The following is a 21,292-nucleotide window of genomic DNA, read 5'->3' as shown; positions in this document are numbered from 1 at the left end:
GGCAGAGCAGAGGCAGAACTGGAGTGATAATTAACCCCAACAAGCCCCAAACCAACACTCAACCTAATCCAGTCAGCACAAGCACCATTTTCTTGGAACTGGTTAGCCTCAGATCCTATGCCCCGGCTAGGGCAAGAATGAAGACAAGGAGTTAATACTGAGCTAAGATGGTAGGAATTCCTGTGGCAGACACTGCTGGCTTCCCAGGCGACAGCCATTCCCTTCCTTCTTTGCTAAGAAAAAATGAATTTTGTTCAGGTTCAGGTGGCAAGGTTTAGGGACAGTGAAATTGATTCCCTAAATCGGCCATGGTAAGCCCATTTCCCTTGCTGGTGATTGCCTTAGGCATGGACATGTGATGTAACTTTTGGTCCAGGGGAAAGGCCCTAACCTTCTCTGGATGCTGTCCACATGAAGTGATGCTTGGAGTTGCTATTTAAGACCACAAGAGAAAAAACAAGAGCACATAGAGAAGCCAACCAGAATTCTGACACTGTTAAGCCACTGAAATTACCCCCAGAATGATCTACCTCAGAAGTTCTTGTAATATGGGACAATGTTTCCTTATTACTTAAGCCACTTTTAGTTGGGAATTTTGTAGTTAAAAACTTCCTTGATGGATGAGAGCATCATCATATCATCAGAATCTAGAATCTGGGATTAATATATTCCCCTAAGAAATTTCCTGGGTCTTCTCTGAGTGGCCACTGGTTGGAGCTGGAGTGAGGGAGGGGAGTCAACACTAAGTCCTCCACTGGGACCCTGTGACCTTGGCCTGAGAAGCCACCAGATAGGCCAGGAGTGCTTAGCTTCAAACCTCAAAGGAGGGGAATTCTAAATAACAATGATTTAAAATATCTTGCAAATAACTTCTCTCTTCCTCAGTCTAGGTTTTTCTTTCATGTATTCATGCAGACTTTCTTCAAGCACCAACTTACTTTAAGCAGCAACCAGGGAGAGCTGTTAAAAGACTGGGATTTCAATTAATTTGCCCCTGACCATAGAGTAACTCTCGAAGACTCCCTGAACTCTTGGGACTTGGTATAATGACCTTAAAGTTTTGAAAATTGCAATATAAAGTATATACTAGCTCGTATAACTGTTCATCCCACATTTTAGAATGAAAATACTGAGAGAGGGAGTAAAGAAGTAAATATGATAAATGAAAAGCAACACTCTGTTGTTCCACTTTCAGAGGAAAAAAATTAAACATTCTATCAAAAAATCCACTTCCTGTTTAACAGTAAGACCTATTAAACCTGTTGCTTATCTGTTATTTAATTATAGCCATTACAGTTGCTTTAAACTAATAAAATAATAACAAAGTTATCTTCATTGCTTGTCCTCATTCCAGTTATATCACTTCTATTTTAAAAAACAGAGAAAATGGCAGTGGTAATGAACACACTATGGATAGAAGGAGGGTTTGCAAAGAAACTGACAAGAATTTAAAATGGAAACAGATTGATTTAAGAAAGCTTACATTTTTGAACAAGGACTATTTTTAGCACTAAAGGTAATAGGCAGTGGGGACAATGCAAATGTAATATTTCTTGATCAAAAGATGGTAAAAATGGAAGCAGGACAATTCACAGCCTAAATCTATAAATCTTCTTAACGTACTAATTTATATCCTAATATACTTCTTAGCATAATATAAAAATTGTCTCTACAATTGTCACAAAACATAAGAGAATCAAAACAAGGCCAACTGTATTGAACACAGAACCTCCAGAAAAAGAAAATAATGACAACTGGAAATAGTACTCTTTTTCCAAAAATTTCTGGCTTACTTTCTCTTCTTTTTCTGTCTTCCAAATAACTTCTGGCTCTCCACTCACTCTCAGGGCCTGGCTAATCGCTAATTCCTTTAGCCCCATTCTGTTTCCAAGTGTCCTTGGATAACCTTGCTCTTCCCAATCAAGCTTCTGAAAATCTCTCCCAGATAATAACGTTCATGTCTCTAACCTCTCTTGGTTTTGTAGTTTCAAGTGGATGGCTACTCTACCTCTGCTTATGAGAACATGTATGCATATAATTTAAAATAATGTAAATAAGACACTGTGTACTTTAAAACAAGGTTAATGAGATGCATATAGATAGTTATATTAGTCATTATCAATTTCGTCATGATGGCATGACTCCAAGTGGAGTAGAGACTGGAGGTTCCAAGGACCCCCTCCTTCAGTTCAATTAATTTACCAGAGCCTCTGTCCCCTCCCTGGAGGTCAGGGGTGTGGGGATGAAAGTTTCAATCCTCTAATCAACTGGTTGGTTCCCCTGGCAACCAGACCCCATCCTTAGGTGTTTTCCAAACATCACCTCATTAACATAACAAAAGACACCTCTGTGGCTCTCAGCACCCAGGAAATTCAAGGGTTTTAGGAACTCTGTGGCAGAAACAGGGACTAAGATCAAATATATATTTCTTACTATAAATTGCAATATCACAGTTCCCTAATATAACACGAACAACCTCCCAAATGATTGCTGCCATGTCATCTAAGGAGAAGAGCAGGGTTAAATTCTGGGCTTTCAATGTTAGGGTTTGCGTACTGCCGCCATTTTATTACTGTTGTTGTTACTGTTGTTAAAATACACTCAGCATTTATTATATGCCAGGCTCTGTGCAATATACTCTACCTACATTATTTTGATTAATTTTCACAACTTTTGAGGTGGATATTATTATTATTATTCCATTCCACAGAGGAGAACACCGCAGCTTGGAGATGCCATGTTGCCCAAGGGATTTGAGCCCAGGTCTGTTGACTCAAAAGACATTTCAAAAAACTGACATTGACATTTTAAAAGACTGCAACCCCATACCCTCAAATAGACTTCCTCATTCCCTTTTCTGCTTTATTTCCCGCTCTTCACCATTTAATATGCCTATATCTTTTATTTATTTGTTTATCTTCTGGCTCCCTGAGTAGAAGGTAAACTCTTGGGCAGGAATCTGGCCTATTTTGTATACACTGTTTCCCTCGTGCTTAACACAGAGCCTGGTAGTGCCTGTCACAGACTAAGTGCTCCATAAAGATTTGTTGAGTGCACGGATGATGTTTAAGGAAAATGACAAGGGTATTTTACAAAGTAATTACAAAAAAACTCACAAAACTACTTTGCCGCAAAACTCCTCATTTCTGTGGTTTATCCTATGGACTGGAATCAGCTCTTGAAAAGTTTCTATTTTTTAAAAATAGTAGGATGATTTGTACATGCATTAAAACTGATGAAATATAGAAACGTAAGGATTATCCAAATGATGGTTATGAGTGGAAACGAGAGCATTTAAGATTCTTTTGAAAACCAGTGGCAGCGCAGCCCACCTCATGTTATACCCAGCGCATAAGTCAGTGGCTAACCTGAAATGTAGCAGCTACTCTTATAACCAACCGGCGAGATGCAATTATAAAACTCTAATCATACCAGTGTAAGACTAGAAATAGCGTTATTCTGACAGGCTTCCTAGAATTAAGATATGCATCTTTCAAATCATATATTTTAAGTATCAGGTCTTTGGCACATAATTTAATTTATAGCATGAATTTGCAAAACAGAAACAATCCCATTTTGGGTGCCCTTTGGAGGGCTATGCCATCTATAATAAAAATCCAAACAGTTGAATTATATTTTATTAAATGAGTGAAATCCATAACCAAAATTTAACAGTTTCTATATTACAGAATGTATTTATGCCAAGATAAATACACAGGAAGCTATTTCTTCTTAACTAATGCAGATGTTTGCTGGAATATATAAATGCCTGAAGGGTCTAAAGTCCTTTGCTACGAATGCTCTTGTCTTAATAATTGCACAATTTACCTTGTCATCAGGAAGTACGTGCCAGATAGATATTGTCTTTTCCTCCACTTCATTGTTGAGAGACAAATATGAAGGTTGATAGATTTTGGTTGGTTCTAATATTAATACCTTGAAAATATAAGGCTAATATTAGTGACTTAAGATTTAAGCCATTTAGAGCTGTTATAACAACACTGCACTGACACAGGAGATTAACGGATGAGGCTGAGTCCAACGCTGGAGTAAAACCATTTTAACTTCTGATTGTTGCTACCCCTATGAGTCCTTTGAGCATTTTATGGTATTAAACAATTATTATAAATTCCAATAATGCATCACCTTTCATTGCTAAAGAAATTAGAAATAAATTTTTGAAATCCACATGTTGGTTTGCTATCCCCAGGGAATCTACTAATGCTATATATATATATATATATATATATATATATATATATATATATATATATATATATATATTCAAAAACTTTTGTTTTATCTTACAATCAATACAGAATCTTTTATTTTAGTTTTTAAAAATTTTTTATTTTTTAATAGTTGATTTACAATGTTTCAGGTGTACAGCAAAGTGATTCAGTTACACATAGATACATATCTATTCTTTTTCATATTCTTTTCCCATAATCTATTTCTATAAATATAAATGTGTCAAAGAAAGGCAGAAATGTGGTAGAACAAATAATTCTATGCACAGAAAAGATTCCATATATAGAGTGTCACATACTTATTTTTGATTTTCTGCGGCCACACCTTATCATAAAGATGTAGTAGTATGGTTTTCATACCCTTATAAACGGATTGAGAAATGATTTTGATTATTATTGAAAGAGTTTTATATATAAACCAAAGAAATGAACGTAGTTGTATGAAATAATAAAATGTTTCTGCACTGTCTTCAAGATAAGACCGGTATCTTTAATAATGATTTATTTAACTTTGTGAGAGAAAGAGAGAAATAAAACTTGCTCCTATTTTGGAGATATATGAGGGATATATGACAAGTGAGATGAGAATCTCCATCAAAGGACTGGATGATGTATTATATTATTGCTAATATCTCATATTAGGAGCAAATAACATTAAAATGCCACACGTGCCCTGATTTCAAAGGTGCTACAGATATTACCTATTTGTACAGACACTTAAAGGCACCTATCTAGCTCAAAATTTCTGTGCAGTCTTAAGTAGAAATACTTGGAAAGAAAAGAAAATACTTAACACTCAGAGAAACTGGAATACTTCTTTTTCTTTAAGTTAAGGTACAGAGAACTAGAGAAAGGGTATTAGAAAGACAAAATTTTCTTTACTCGAGCATAAAAAGCTTTAAGGGCATAAAGAATTCTTGGTCAGGCTCTAGCTATGAAAATAAGATGGCATGTATCAAAATAAACACACAGTAAGAGCCCACTGGGGAACATAGTCTGATTCAGAAACATACTGTGTGAATCAAGGTCCAAATTCCCATCAACAGACAGCTAAGTGGCACCAATTAATAATAATGAAAATCATTAATATTCAATCTGAATTTGGCAGAAATGGTGCTCTCAAATCTGAGTATCCCAGTGTTTGTGAAATTAAAACGAATAATAGGGAATAAAAGGTGGGTTTCCCAAAATCGCACCCAAGTCACTCCACTGACAATGAGAACATACCTTGTTCCCTAATGACGTGGCCTGCTATCTAACATTAGAAAAGCACAGCACAGATTATCTCCTGTATTCTTAAACGATGGTGGTATTGTCTCAAATATTTCTAATAGATAAAATCTGAACTATGTGTTTCTTATCTTGAGATAAGGAATAAAAACTGGTTGCAATAATTATTCTCTAATGCTCGCTGAGCCCTTTGAACTGGCCTTGAAACGACAAAATGTGAAGAACTTGTAGCACGTATTGTGGATGTCACAGAAAGCCTGAGAAAAGACAAGAAAAAAGGAGGCAATTTGACAAAACCAGCAAGATACAACTTCCTAGAGAGTATACACATTCTTGCTTTTAGTTTCTAGTCTTTTATATTGGTTAACATTACAATTAACGGCTAACTTCTGAAGTGTGAAGGAAGACAGCAAGGCCTGTAAACTCTAAAGAGCAGATATTAAGTAGAGGTACATATCTAAGCTCCTATAGTGCCTGTGAAAGCACCACCTCCTCTTCTTCTTGCCTGACATTAAGTGATGGGTTGATGGTCTCCAATGTAGGAAGGAAAGAAAATATACACAGAAGAGAGGTCAGGAAAAAGAATAAATCAACCTGAACTCAAATAATAATAAACGATGGGACCTTTCATTTCCCAAAGAAACTTCTGTCTCTTTTCTTTTGCCCAGGGTCACACTTATTTCTTGGAAGCATGAGAATGGATATGGTAGTGAGATAAATGGAGACAATTAAATTAAATATTTTCTTTTTTTTTTTGTATTTTATTTTTATACAGCAGGTTCTTATCCTTTTTATACATATTAGTGTATACATGTCAATCCCAATCTCCCAATCCATCACACCACCACCGCCACCTCCCCCACCCTGCTTTCCCCCCTTGGTGTCCATACATTTGTTCTCTACATCTGTGTCTCTATTTCTGCCCTGCAAACCGGGTCATCTGTACCATTTTTCTAGCTTCCACATATATGCGATAATATACAATATTTGTTTTTCTCTTTCTGACTTCACTCCGTATGACAGTCTCTAGATTTATTCACGTCTCCACAAATGACCCAATTTCGTTCCTTTTTATGGCTGAGTAATATTCCATTCTATATAGGTACAACATCTTCTTTATCCATTCGTCTGTCGATGGGCATTTAGGTTGCTTCCATGACCTGGCTATTGTAAATAGTGCTGCAATGAACACTGGGGTGCATGTGTCTTTTTGAATTATGGTTTTCTCTGGATATATGCCCAGTAGTGGGATTGCTGGGTCATATGGTAATTCAATTTATAGTTTTTTAAGGAACCTCCATACTGTTTTCCATGGTGGCTGTATCAATTCACATTCTCACCAACAGTGCAAGAGGGTTCCCTTTTTTCCACACCCTCTCCAGCATTTGTTGCTTGTAGATTTTCTGATGATGCACAATCTAACTGGTGTGAGGTGATAACTCATTGTAGTTTTGATTTGCATTTCTCTAATAATTAGTGACGTTGAGCAGCTTTTCATGTGCATCTTGGCCATCTGTATGTCTTCTTTGGAGAGATGTCTATTTAGGTCTTCTGCCCATTTTTTAATTGGGTTGTTTGTTTTTTAATATTGAGCTGCATGAGCTGTTTATATATTTTGGAGATTAATCCTTTGTCCATTGATTCATTTGCAAATATTTCTCCCATTCAGAGGGTTGCCTTTTCATCTTGTTTATAGTATCCTTTGCTGTGCAAAAGCTTTTAAGTTTCATTAGGTCCCATTTGTTTATTTTTGTTTTTATTTTCATTTCTCTAGGAGGTGGGTCAAAAAAGATCTTGCTGTGATTTATGTCAAAGAGTGTACTTCCTATGTTTTCCTCTAAGAGTTTTATAGTGTCCGGTCTTACATTTAGGTCTTTAATCCATTTTGAGTTTATTTTTGTGTATGGTGTTAGGGAGTGTTCTAATTTCATTCTTTTACATGTAGCTGTCCAGTTTTCCCAGCACCACTTATTGAAGACACTCTGTTTTCTCCATTGTATATCCTTGTCTCCTTTGTCATAGATTAGTTGACCATAGGTGAATGGGTTTATCTCTGGGCTTTCTATCCTGTTCCATTGATTTATATTTGTTTTTGTGCCAGTACCATACTGTCTTGATTACTGTAGCTTTGTAGTATAGTCTGAAGTCAGGGAGTCTGATTCCTCTGGCTCCGTTTTTTTCCCTCAAGACTGCTTTGGCTATTCGGGGTCTTTTGTGTCTCCATACAAATTTTAAGATTTTTTGTTCTAGTTCTGTAAAAAATGCCATTGGTAATTTGATAGAGATTGCATTGAATCTGTAGATTGCTTTGGGTAGTATAGTCATTTTCACAATATTGATTCTTCCAGTCCAAGAACATGGTATATGTCTCCATCTGTTTGTGTCATCTTTGATTTCTTTCATCAGTGTCTTATAGTTTTCTGAGGACAGGTCTTTTGTCTCCCTAGGTAGGTTTCTTCCTAGGTATTTTATCTTTTTTGTTGCAATGGTACAAGGGAGTGTTTATTTAATTTCTCTTTCAAATTTTTCATCATCAGTGTATAGGAATGCAAGAGATTTCTGTGCATTAATTTTGTATCCTGCAACTTTACCAAATTCATTGATTAGCTCTAGTAGTTTTCTGGTGGCATCTTTAGGATTCTCTATGTATACTATCATGTCATCTGCAAAGAGTGATAGTTTTACTTTTTCTTTTCCAATCTGTATTCCTTTTATTTCTTTTTCTTCTCTGATTGCTGTGGCTAGGACTTCCAAAACTATGTTGAATAATAGTGGTGAGAGTGGACATCCTTGCCTTGTTCCTGATCTTAGAAGAAATGCTTTCAGTTTTTCACCATTGAGAATGATGTTTGCTGTGGATTTCTCATATATGGCTTTTACTATGTTGAGGTAGGTTCCCTCTATGCCCACTTCCTGGATAGTTTTTATCAAAAATGGGTGTTCGGACTTCCTTGGTGGCGCAGTGGTTAAGAATCTGCCTGCCAATGCAGGGGGACACAGGTTCGAGCCCTGGTCTGGGAAGATCCCACATGCCATGGAGCAACTAAGCCTGTGTGCCATAACTACTGAGCCTGCGCTCTAGAGCCTGTGAGCCACAACTACTGAAGCCCGCGCGCCTAGAGCATGTGCTCCGCAACAAGAGAAGCCACTGCAATGAGAAGCTTGAGCACCGCAATGAAGAGTAGCCCCTGCTCGCTGCAACTAGAGAAAGCCCACGCACAGCAGCGAAGATCCAACGCAGCCATAAATAAATAAATAAATAAATTTATTTTAAAAAAAAATGGGTGTTGAATTTTGTCAAAAACTTTTTCTGCATCTATTGAGATGATCATATGGTTTTTATTCTTCAGTTTGTTAATATGCTGTATCACATTGATTGATTTGCATATATTGAAGAATTCTTGCATCCCTGGGTTAAATCCCACTTGATCATGGTACATGATACTTTTAATGTGTTGTTAGATTCTGTTTGCTAGTATTTTGTTGAGGATTTTTGCATCTATATTACTCAGCAATATCGGTCTGTAATCTTCTTTTCTTGTAGCATCCTTGTCTGGTTTTGGTATCAGGATGATGGTGGCCTCGTAGAATGAGTTTGGGAGTCTTCCTTCCTCTGCAATTTTTTGGAAGAGTTTGAGAAGGATGGGTGTTAATTCTTCTCTAAATGTTTGATACAATTCACCTGTGAAGCCATCTGGTTCTGGACTTTTGTTTGTTGGAAGATTTTTGATCACAGTTTCAATTTCAATACTTGTCATTGGTCTGTTCATATTTTCTATTTCTTCCTGGTTCAGTCTTGGAAGGTTATACCTTTCTAAGAATTTGTCCATTTCTTCCAGGTTGTCCATTTTACTGGAATAGAATTGCTTGTAGTAGTCTCTTAGGATGCTTTGTATTTCTGTGGTGTCTGTTGTAACTTCTCCTTTTTCATTTCTAGTTTTATTGATTTGAGTCCTCTCCCTCTTTTTCTTGATGAGTCTGGCTAAAGGTTTATCAATTTTGCTTCTCAGTGCTTTTTTGTTTCTATTTCATTTATTTCTGCTCTGATCTTTATGATTTCTTTCCATCTACTAACTTTGGGTTTTGTTTGTTCTTCTTTCTCTAGTTCCTTTAGGTGTAAGGTTAGATTGTTTATTTGAGATTTTTCTTGTTTCTTGATGTAGGCTTGTATAGCTATAAACTTTCCTCTTAGAACTGCTTTTGCTGCATCTCATAGGTTTTGGATCGTCGTGTTTTCATTGTCATTTGTCTCTAGGTATTTTTTGATTTCCTCCTTGATTTTTTTTTAAATTTATTTATTTTTATTTTATGGCTGTGTTGGGTCTTCGTTTCTGTGCGAGGGCTTTCTCTGGTTGCTGGCAAGCGGGGGCCACTCTTCATCGCGGTGTGCGGGCCTCTCACTATCGCGGCCTCTCTTGTTGCGGAGCACAGGCTCCAGACGCACAGGCTCAGCAATTGTGGCTCACGGGCCTAGTTGCTCCGCGGCATGTGGGATCCTCCCAGACCAGGGCTCGAACCCGTGTCCCCTGCACTGGCAGGCAGACCCTCAACCACTGCGCCACCAGGGAAGCCCCCTCCTTGATTTTTTCAGTGATCTCTTGGTTGTTTAGTAACGTATTGTTTAGCCTCCACGTGTTTGTGTTTTTTATGTTTTTTTCCCTGTTATTCATTTCTAATCTCATAGCGTTTTGGTCGGGAAAGATGCTTGATATGATTTCCATTTTCTTAAATTTACCAAGGCTTGATTTGTGACCCAAGGTGTGATCTATCCTGGAGAATGTTCCCTGTGCACTTGAGAAGAAAGTGTAATCTGCTCTTTTCGGATGGAATGTCCCATAAATATCAATTAAACCTATTTGGTCTATTGTGTCATTTTAAGCTTGTGTTTCCTTATTAACTTTCTGTCTGGATGATCTGTCCATTGGTGTAAGTGAGGTGTTAAAGTCCCCCACTACCACTGTGTTACTGTCAATTTCCTCTTTTATAGGTGTTAGCATTTGCCTTATGTATTGAAGTGCTCCTATGTTGGGTGCATATATATTTATAATTGTTGTATCTTCTTCTTGGATTGATCCCTTGATCATTATGTAGTGTCCTTCCTTGTCTCTTGCAACATTGTCTATTTTAAAGTCTATTTTATCTGATATGAGTATTGCTACTCCAGCTTTCTTTTGATTTCCATTTCCATGGAATATCTTTTTCCATCCCCTCACTTTCAGTCTGAATGTGTCCCTAGGTCTGAAGTGGGTCTCTTGTAGACAGCATATATATGGGTCTTGTTTTTGCATCCATTCAGCAAGGCTGTGTCTTTTGGTTGGAGCACTTAATCCGTTCACATTTAAGGTAATTATCCATATGTATGTTGCTGTTACCATTTTCTTAATTGTTTTGGGTTTGTTTTTGTAGGTCCTTTTCTTCTCTTGTGTTTCCCACTTAGAGAAGTTTCTTTAGCATTTGTTGTAGAGCTGGTTTGGTGGTGCTGAATTCTCTTAGCTTTTGCTTGTCTGTAAAGCTTTGGATTTCTCCATCGAATCTGAATGACAGCCTTGCCAGGTAGAGTAATTTTGGTTGTAGGTTCTTCCCTTTCATCACTTTAAATATATTGTGCCGCTCCCTTCTGGCTTGTAGAGTTTCTGCTGAGAAATAAGCTATTAACCTTATGGGAGTTCCCTTGTATATTATTTGTCATTTTTCCCTTGTTGCTTTTAATAATTTTTCTTTATCTTTAATTTTTGTCAGTTTGATTACTATGTGTCTTGGCGTGTTTCTCCTTGGGTTTATCCTGCCTGGGACTCTCTGCACTTCCTGGACTTGGGTGGCTATTTCCTTTCCCATGTTAGGGAAGTTTTCGACTATAAGCTCTTCAAATATTATCTCGTGTCCTTTCTCTCTCTCTTCTCCTTCTGGGACCCCTATAACGTGAATGTTGGTGTGTTTAATGTTGTCCCAGAGGTCTCAGGCTGTCTTCATTTCTTTTCATTCTTTTTTCTTTATTCTGTTCTGCAGCTGTGAATTCTACCATTCTGTCTTCCAGGTCACTTATCCGTTCTTCTGCCTCAGGTCACTTATCCGTTCTTCTGTCTCTGCTACTGATTCCTTCTAGTGTCTTTTTCATGTCAGTTATTGTACTCTTCATCTCTGTTTGCTCTTTAATTCTTCTAGGTGTTTGTTCTTTAATTCTTCTAGGTCTTTGTTAAACATTTCTTACATCTGCTTGACCTTTGCCTACATTCTTTTTCCAAGGTCCTGGATCATCTTCACTATCATTATTCTGAATTCTTTTTCTGGAAGGTTGCCTATCTCCACTTCATTTAATTGTTTTCCTGGGGTTTTATCTTGTTCCTTCCTCTGGTACATAGTCTTCTGCCTTTTCATTGGCTATCTTTCTGTGAATGTGATTTTCTTTCAACAGGCTGCAGGACTCTAGTTCTTCTTGCTTCTGCTGTGCCCTCTGGTGGATGAGGCTATCTAAGGGGCTTGTGCAAGCTTCCTGATGGGAGGGACTGGTGGTGGGTAGAGCTGGGTGTTGCTCTGGTGGGCAAAGCTCTGTAAACCTTTAATCTGCTTGTCTGCTAATGGGTGGGGCTGAGTTCCCTCCCTGCTGATTGTTTGGCCTGAGGAACCCAGCACTGGAGGCTACAGGCTCTTTGGTGGGGCTAATGGCAGCCTTGAGGAGGGCTCCTGCCAAGGAGTACTTCCCAGAACTTCTGCTGCCAGTGTCCTTGTCCTCATGGTGAGACAGAGCCACCCCCTGACTCTGCAGGAGACCCTCCAACACTAGCAGGTAGGTCTGGTTCAGTCTCCTATGGGGTCACTGCTCCTTCCCCCTGGGTCCTGATGCGCACACTACTTTGTGTGCCCTCCAAGAGTGGAGTCTCTGTTTTCCCCAGTCCTGTCGAAGTCCTGCAATCAAATCCCGCTAGCCTTCAAAGTCTGAAGTCTGTCTCATATGCTTTCATTACCAGACTAGTTCCAACAATAATATTTGTCCATATATGTCAAGAAATAGTTATTTCAAACTGACATTGGATCACCCTTTAAACCCTTAAATTAACACTTAGCTTCAAAGTAGATTACTTCTCAATAATATTCACACCAGTATCATTATTTGTTACGTGGTCCATTATAGAGTTCTCAATATGATACATACACTCAGATCCCTACATTAACTGGTTCTTCAAAGGAATCTGGGAACTCCTCCTCCTGTTGCTGGACCCCCAGGTTGGGAAGCCTGACATGGGGCTCAGAATCTTCACTCCAGTGGGTGGGCTTCTGTGGTATAATTGTTCTCCATTTTTGAGTCACCTACCCAGGAGTTATGGGATTTGATTTTATTGTGATTGCGCCACTCCTACCATCTCATTGTGGCTTCTCCTTTGTCTTTGGATGTGGGGTATCTTTTTTGGTGAGTTCCAGTGTCTTCCTGTTGATGATTGTTCAGCAGTTTATTGTGATTCTTGTGCTTTGGCAAGAGGGAGTGCTTGCACGTCCTTCAACTCTGCCATCTTGACCCAATCTCCCCTAAATATTTTCTAATATAAGTAATCTGGTCAAACCCACTTCCAAAGAAGGATAAGGTAATCATCCCAATCAAGACCTATTGCAGCCTTCACAAGTGTGAGCTACAGAAGCTGCTACTCTAAGGACACAAAGAGTTATAGTGACTGACGCAGAACCACAGGCACTAGAAGCTTGCCTTTCTCTATGCAGTAGAGCATGGGCAGCAAATTCCAGTGATTTCAGGGAGTTAGTGGAAAAGGTGAGTGAGTGAAGCAGGATGAATGGGACTGTAATTGACCTCTTAAATGGTAGCATCCAGTTGGCTCAGGAGATTGCTGCTTTTGGAGAATGCAGTTACGAATTCCCCATCCCTTTAATTTTTCAAGAGTAGTTAAAGATCTGGATTTTTATGTGAATTCTCCTTATTTTTCATTTGATGTTTTATAAACTTTATTTTTCAGCTGAAATACTCCACCTTTCCATCCATTTTGTCCATCTTTTCCTTTATTTTCCTTAAAATCGTATTATACTTATGTGACGTCCTTACCTGGGAACTACAACATGAGAATCACCTTGGGGAATACCTCTATTGGCTGGTTTTAGCTCTTATTATGTCACTTTTTTCTGCTCCTTAGAATGTCTAGTAATCTTTAATACATCTGAATGACACTTTGCAGAGGCTCAGGATAATATCTTTCCAAAGTTTTTTTGTTTTTGGTTTTTTTTTCATCTACATAACAGTTAAATTATCAGTGTATGATCTTGATCCTATCAAGGCATACTTTTATTCCAGCTTTGTTTTAGTTTTGCCTTTACTTGTAAAGCATGGGCTCTATACTCTCAACTAGATGCTTTGTGGACCACAGTCTGGGCTCAAAGTCTAACATCTTATCCCTGCATTATTTATGCTCTGGAATCTCTGCAGACTTGTCAGCCTTCCAAAAGATGCTCTCTGCCACTTCTGGTCCTGATCTCCTAATCAGCAAGGGAACTTACCTTGATAAAGTTTATTTAAGCCATGTAGGTTTCATCCAAAACCCAATTTTAATCAAATATTGGGACTGGAATTTGTGTTTATTCAGGACGTGCTTACTCCTCGTTCACACCATCGAGGAGGTGCCCTAGGGCTCAAGGGAAATACACAGGCAGAATCCTGGGGCTCACTCTTCAAGGCTCCCCCTTCTCCAACACCCTGTCCCTCATATTCCAGCTGTCTTAGGATCCTGAACACTGATCCCTGCCGGTGCTGCCTAGGGAGAAGCCACTTCCTTGGGCTGCAGCCAGAAAAATGATCTTAGTGAAAAAAGAGCAGGTGAAGGTGGGACTCAGCTCTAGTACCTCCCCTCTCAAGGATGGCAGCCCTCACATGATTGCTGTTTAATGCCTGCAAACAGTTGTTTTATATATTTTGGTGGTTTCCTTTGATAAGTTGTAAAATGTGCTTTCCCAAGAAGAGATTATCTCAGATTTTACAGCAATTTATAGCAGTATCAAGACCAATTACTCCCTCACAGCCAGCACAGAAGGTTCAACTCTCTTCATTTTTAAATGTTGGCAACAAATTCTTCTCTTTTTCTTAAATCACTGAGTGGTCTTTTAAACATATGAACTTAATCATGTGCATAAACTCACGTATAATAAGAGAAATACTAACTCAAACGATCCCAATATGCCATTTTTCATCTATACAGTTAGCAAAAGTACAAATCTGATAAATACACTTGTTTGGAGAGACTTTGTGAAAGCAGGTAGTTTCATATATTGCCAGTGGGAATGTCAATTGATATCATCCCTACAGAAGGCAACATGTAATATGAATCTATTCCACTTCTGGGAATTTATCCTACACATATATTTGCACACATGCAAAATGGCAGAGGTACAATGGTGTCTTGTGTTAATTTGCATTTTTTGGCTACCTAGTGAGGTTACTTACCTTTTCATAGGATTTGACCATTTTTCTGTTTCTCTTGCTTATCAGTCTGTAGGAGTTGTTTTTGTTTGTTTATGTTTGTTTTGTTTTTTTGCATATTCAACAAATTGATCCTTTTGCAGCACTAGTATTAAATATTCTCTCCCTATCTAGCATTTGCCATGTTTATGGTGGGTTTTTTTTTAAGGTGAACAAAAACTTGAATTTTTAATGAAACCAAATTGGTCAATGTTTGCCTTTGGGGCTTATAGGTCCCTTTCTTGCTTAAGAAAGCCTCTCTTTCCTGGAGTATATACCTATATTCTCCTAGCTTCTCTCTTATTATTTTCTGGTTTTATTTTTTTTACATTCACCTTGTGACAGTAAAGTAATTTAAATTAGCTCAGTGGTTGCCTCTCATATGAGTGGTTTCCTCTCATAGCCAACTTTCTTAGTCCATCAACAGTTGATTAAATACTTCAGTTCTGTGCTGTCTTCTTTCACTACCACGTTTACTACCATCAGAGCACCAGCTAAAGGCAAGCTGCCAGCTCACTCTGAGATAAGTATTTTACTAGACTACACATTACCTAGGCTAGAAAATAGAGTGAAGTGTTTTAGTTTGAAAGGCTTTTCAACTAAAGATCCTGCTGAGCTTATGGCTTCATCTGGAAGCAAGAGTAAAGGAAGAGAGTTAATGCCAGTGATGGATTTAATTAAATGAAACATTTGATCCTACCAACAAGAACTAGAAAACAAGATTTTATAAAAAGAATTGAAAAAAAAAAAATTGAGAGTTGTCACCACCTCTGAGTATGAAAGACTGAGACAAAGAGAGCTCAAAACAGAGAGATTTATGGCATCACTTTGACATGGGAAGAGATCTGTGTACACAGTCAGTTGCCAGTAATTCTTGAATTGGATACTAAAGCTATATTGCTTTGCATGGTATTCCAAGAACTATCAGTATGGGGATGGCACCAGCTGAGATGGACAATATATTTTTAAAGTGTATGTGTATGTGTGTGTGTGTGTGTGATATATTTAAATGTGTAAATTTGATAGAGACTAGCCAAAATGAGTTGCAGACCAGAACCTATAAGGCATCATTTCCCATCCTCTAAAGCACTGTAAAAAGTGACTGGGGACACCACATCTAACTCTGACCCACATGGGTAGTAAGTGGTAGTGATGGAGTAACAATACAGGTGAGCCTGACACTTTTCACCACAATAATGTTGATGATATTGATGTTGACAATGTCAACAAAACTGTAGTATGAATGAAAAACAACCATTCATCTGGTCTGAAGAGATATTCTGACTTCCTGAGCTAAGAGATAATCTTTTCTTGGGAAAGCACATGTTACAACTTATCAAAGGAAACCAACAAGTTTCATGGCAAAAACATGAAAATGTATCTTATTTCTCTGATTGTGAGAAGTTATTTTTAAAAATAAGCTAAAGCAAACCAATTTGTAGAAAATAAATATATTAACCAGATGACCATCTTCATTTTAGGGCATGAAAACCAGCACATTAATACAGTCACAATCACAAGTGCAAGATGTTCTTTAAATAAAGGAAACAAAACATAAATGTCCTTAGAGTTACGTGAAGAGTACTTACTGGAAACCTAACTACAGTGACATCTGTCTTTGTGGACTCAACCAGGAAGTCCATCCAGAAGTCCACAAGTTCCTGCTTGGCCACGGGCTGTTCTGAAGTCGGTTTCACAAAATGCTTATATATCAAAATTGTCTCTACAATAGACTTGAGGTACCTAAAAAAATCAAAAGATATAAGACACATAATAGACAAATTTAGAACCACCTGTTCCATCTATCCCAGTCTTACTCTGTAAATGTAATTTAAATATGGCATTGATAATTATGCATGCCAAGACACTAAACTTTATTATTTGTTATATGTCATGTAATATCACATGTTATCTCACTTAAATCTCATAAAAATTCAGTAAAGTAGGCCATTTTACCTCCACTGTAAAGATGAGGAAACTGAGGCTTAGACAGCTTAAGTAACTTGGACTGAACAATACATCTACTTAAAACATGACTTTTAAAGTAATGTCTATTCTATTCAAGAAAGTGGTTAATGCATTTGTTTTAAAATATGCTCCCTTGAGAAAGCTTTTCTAAGTAGACCGATCATAAGGGATGTTATTTTGCTCTAAAGTAACTCAGCTCATATATATTATACAAATATTCTCAAACCTTAAGACAGATAGTGCCTCAAAGGAAGAAGTCAGGAAAAAATGAGGAGCAAGATAATTATATGAGATAATGGGTAAGCAAGCACTTTGTAAACTACAAACATGGAAGTTAACATTAAGTTAATGGAAACAAAGCATTGTTTTGTGGTTGTTATTACTATTGCATAAAATAACGTCTGTTTTCTTGTCAACAGAGGCCAAGACACCTCAGACCAAAGCTCTTTATACCCATGCTTCAGTCTCCTCTTCAGCCATCATCGGAATGGTCGTCATAAAGAAATAACCAACTTGGCTGCATGTAACGTGTGCATTTATTGGTTCAGTTATTTTCATGCCATTTGCTGAACGCCTGCCGTCGACATGCTACTGACAGTACAGCCCTGTCCTCAAGCTGCACACGGTGTTGAGGAGACAGAAATGTAACAGGTATTATAGCACCATGAAATAAATGCCCACGGAGTTGTAACTCACAGAGATACGACTAACAAAAGTCATACAGTCAGTATCAATAGAGATATGACTAAAGAACGACGGAAACACGAAAGAAGAAACTTTCCGGAGATGAAAGAATCACAGTGTATGTAACAACATCCACCATCGTCTCTCTGGGTGTGGGGAAGGGGTTTAGGCCAGCATGTGATTTATGAGCTGATGTGATTTGCGAGTGTTCCCCAGGTGGAGAAGAGGGCTGGAAGACGACGCTCAGTGTGTGCTGAGACACAACGGCATGACGTCAGAAACTGGCGTATTCAGAGTAAATAGAGAGCAGTGTAAACCTAGGGGTGTGACAAGGGCTGAGGTTTAATGACTAAAGGCAAACCTTGTTTGCCACGCCAAGGAGGTGGACTTTATCCCTTAGGCTGTGAGGAGCCATTAAACTACTCTGATTTAAAGATTTCAGTGGAGGGGAAGGGTCAAACATGCACTTTAGAAAGATCACTATGGGAGCAATGCTGGGGAGGATTTGCTAATAAAGGAGATCTGAATGTGAGGAAATGCTTTAAGAAGCCATGAAGGTCTACCATGGTGGGAATTTCCTCAAATGGTCCCTCTGATGAAAAGAAGTCAGTGGCCTGAGCTCTGAGCACTCTGAGCCTTTCTTGATATCACAGTTAACCTTTAAAAGTCTTTTCAGCTAATGGTCAATCATTACATGTGATGCACGATAAAATTAGCATTTAAAACAACAGTTCTAAATGCAGATGGAATTTTGTTTTCATCTCTCCAATTACCACATCCATAGTGATGAGACTTGGGTAATCTCAAGAAAAATTTGAAATTAGAAAAACACACATAATACAGGAAACATCTAAATGTGTCAGTAAACCCTGAGTAACAAGAAGTGAAAATCAAGAATGAGAATTCCAAAAGTGAGATTAGATCATGAAGGAAACAAAGGGCACATGTTTGGAGCAGAGGCTGGGAAGGCTGAGATGGAAGCTTGTGAATCTGCTGATTAGAGTGCAGGTGTAAAATTCGAGGCTTTTGCATGATTCAAGTGTGTGACACTGGCCAACCTAGGCTAGCAGGTTGGTCAGTGTGATGGAAAGGCTAAGCTTGGTGGCCAGTGGACACACCTGTGTCCAAAGTCATCAGAACCTACATATATCACATTTTATTTACGAGCATCAATCACTTTTTCCTCTAGATTCTGCATTTTATTCTCTAAGCAAATAAAATCCCCTAATTGTCAGTTCAACAGATTTAACAATTTAGAAACAAGTGATAGGAGCTTTTATCAAAAATAACTGTACAAACACCTAACAATTTACTATTACCATGCAGGTGTCTTCAGTTTAAAAAGCTTTTCAGATGCTTGAATGACTCTCAAGTGGTCATTGGCCAGGACACTTGCTCCCAGGAAAAATCCAACTTCCCAGTAGCTCTGGAGCTTTTCCAAGTTTCCCTTTTTACCAAGAAGGCTACTGAGCTTCACCCCTAGAAGATGAATAGGAAGAATAACTTTACAACACATGGCAGGCAGGCAGAGCTGACGTTTTATTAAAAAGCAAAACTAAGCTTTCATTCCTCCTTTCAGATTAAAATAGTTTTGTTAAGTTTCTGATTCTAAAAAGGGCTTAAGTTCACTGTAAAAAAAAAAAAAAAAAAAAAAAGTGGACAAATCAGAAAGGTACACAGAAGCAAGTGAAAATTTCCCTCAATTTGAAAACCACAAAATAACTGCCAGTGTCACACTGATGTACATCATTCTAGAATTTTTATATATGCATATATGCATAAATTAAAAGGTGATAACACTCAATCTCTTGCTGTGTAACCTCCTTCTTTCCCTTACTACATCATGGATTCTTTAGTTACTTTAAAGGGAAATGTGCTGAAATTCTATCCATCAGTTGAAGTATAAATGTATACAGTATATATAGTTTGCAAGAGTAAACTGCTATAATAATTAATAATTTTATATGCAAAAACAGTTATTATACACTTAGAAAGTTAAAGAAATAAGGAAACTGACAAATAACACTGTCTTGAATACTATGGCTTTGTAACAAGACTTGAAATCAGGTCATGTAAATCCTCCAACTTTGTTCATTTTTAACATTGCTTTGTTACTTCTGGGTTCTTTGCATTTCATTCTAACTTTTTATCTCTACTCTGCCTTGTATTATTTTTGCATTTGGAAGGATTTGTTTGCTTAAAAAAAATATATCTCCATAGAATTGCCACTAACATCCATAACATATGACAGGAAAGTTACTAAATGTCAAGAAAGTTATCTGAGATTTGGGAGTAAGGTAAAAATGTGGAACATGTCATTTCAATATCATATGGAGGCATAAGCCCACTCAAGGACTGCCTACGGAAAGTGTAGCTAGTTCATCTCACTATTTATTAACGATCTTACAGAAGTTTACCTGTTAACTTGTATAATATGTTTTTGTTCAGGAGAGATGTAAATAAGTTCTGCCTAGTGAAACAGTGAATCCCTAAGATTTATAACGTGTTGGACATAAACAAGCTTTTTAAAACAATCAAACTCAGATATCTGACTCTAACATTTCTTTCTTCAATTATGAATACCCTAGCTTCTTAAATAAACTTTAAACGGGACATAGCCTCTTACTGTTTCCATGTTAACTGAATTAAACAGAATCATATTTTATATTTTCGGAGAGTCATAAATTTATCTTTTTTGAAAATTATACTTTAACAAAACAAAACAACCTTTAAAAAACTTTATGCTGGGCTTCCCTGGTGGCACAGTGGTTGAGAATCTGCCTGCCAGTGCAGGTGACACGGGTTCGAGCCCTGGTCTGCGAGGATCCCACATGCCGTGGAGGGGCTGGGCCCATGTGCCACAACTACTGAGCCTGCGTGTCTGGAGCCTGTGCTCCGCAACAAGAGAGGCCGCGATAGTGAGAGGCCCGTGCACCGCGATGAAGAGTGGCCCCCGCTTGACGCAACTAGAGAAAGCCCTCGCACAGAAACGAAGACCCAACACAGCCAAAAATAAATAAATAAATAAATAAATAAATAAATAAAAGTGAAATTCTAAAAAAAAAAAACTTTATGCTGCTTTTTATCATATAATTCCACTTAAGCCAAGAAATTTTTAGGAAAAAGTCCATCTGGGAATTCTTCACATTTTGTGATGATAAATTAAAAAGAACAGCTTTGCCACCTTAAAATTTCATGAGATGAAAAAAATTACACATGTGTATGCAACAACATCCATGATCTCCTATCTGGACATAAAAAATACAACAAATACAAATGGAAGAAGAAAGTGCAGGGGGAAAATCAGATACTAAAAATATGTGTCTCTATCAACCTCAGTTGAAAATGAATATCTCTTATTTGTGTCATACTTGGGAACAATGAATGCAGGACTGATCTAGCGCCAAACCATTTAAACATTTAAATAGGGACTATGAAAGTGTTTAATAGTAAAATTACAATATTAGTTTTAAAATAAAATTTCAGATTTATTTATGCTTGCCAGAAGTTCATTCTATGAGAGTGATATTAATGTTAGCCTTGGCATAAATTTGTCACATGATTGTTACCCTAAGCCATTCAGCATTTGGACAAAATGCTTTATTTTTTAAATGGCAAATAGTATTTTAGTATATGGATGGGTCATTTTAATTTACCCAAATGCAGACGGTGCCTGCTTTTTATTACTATAAACATTCTTATACATGTC

General features: G+C 37.6%; 1 protein-coding gene across 4 annotated transcripts in view; it reads right to left on the bottom strand.

Moving 5' to 3' along the window:
* The window catches only part of MAP3K5 (mitogen-activated protein kinase kinase kinase 5), a 221,493-nt gene that overhangs the window by 71,111 nt on the left and 129,090 nt on the right, over window positions 1-21,292 (bottom strand). For 3 of the 4 annotated variants that reach the window (XM_059941122.1, XM_059941123.1, XM_059941124.1), the window contains 3 exons: window positions 18,903-19,062; window positions 16,521-16,674; window positions 3,829-3,936 (listed from right to left, as the gene is read on the bottom strand). In XM_059941122.1, the coding sequence (XP_059797105.1) occupies window positions 3,829-3,936; window positions 16,521-16,674; window positions 18,903-19,062 (422 nt within the window). The remainder of the gene's footprint in view (window positions 1-3,828; window positions 3,937-16,520; window positions 16,675-18,902; window positions 19,063-21,292) is intronic. The other variant, XM_059941121.1, reaches the window with a different exon arrangement.

This window comes from Balaenoptera ricei, chromosome 12, assembly GCF_028023285.1.
Source record: "Balaenoptera ricei isolate mBalRic1 chromosome 12, mBalRic1.hap2, whole genome shotgun sequence".
Classification (NCBI taxonomy): Eukaryota; Metazoa; Chordata; class Mammalia; order Artiodactyla; family Balaenopteridae; genus Balaenoptera; species Balaenoptera ricei.
The sequence above is the reverse complement of the archived record's forward strand: the minus strand, read 5'-3'. Positions and strand labels throughout refer to the sequence as shown.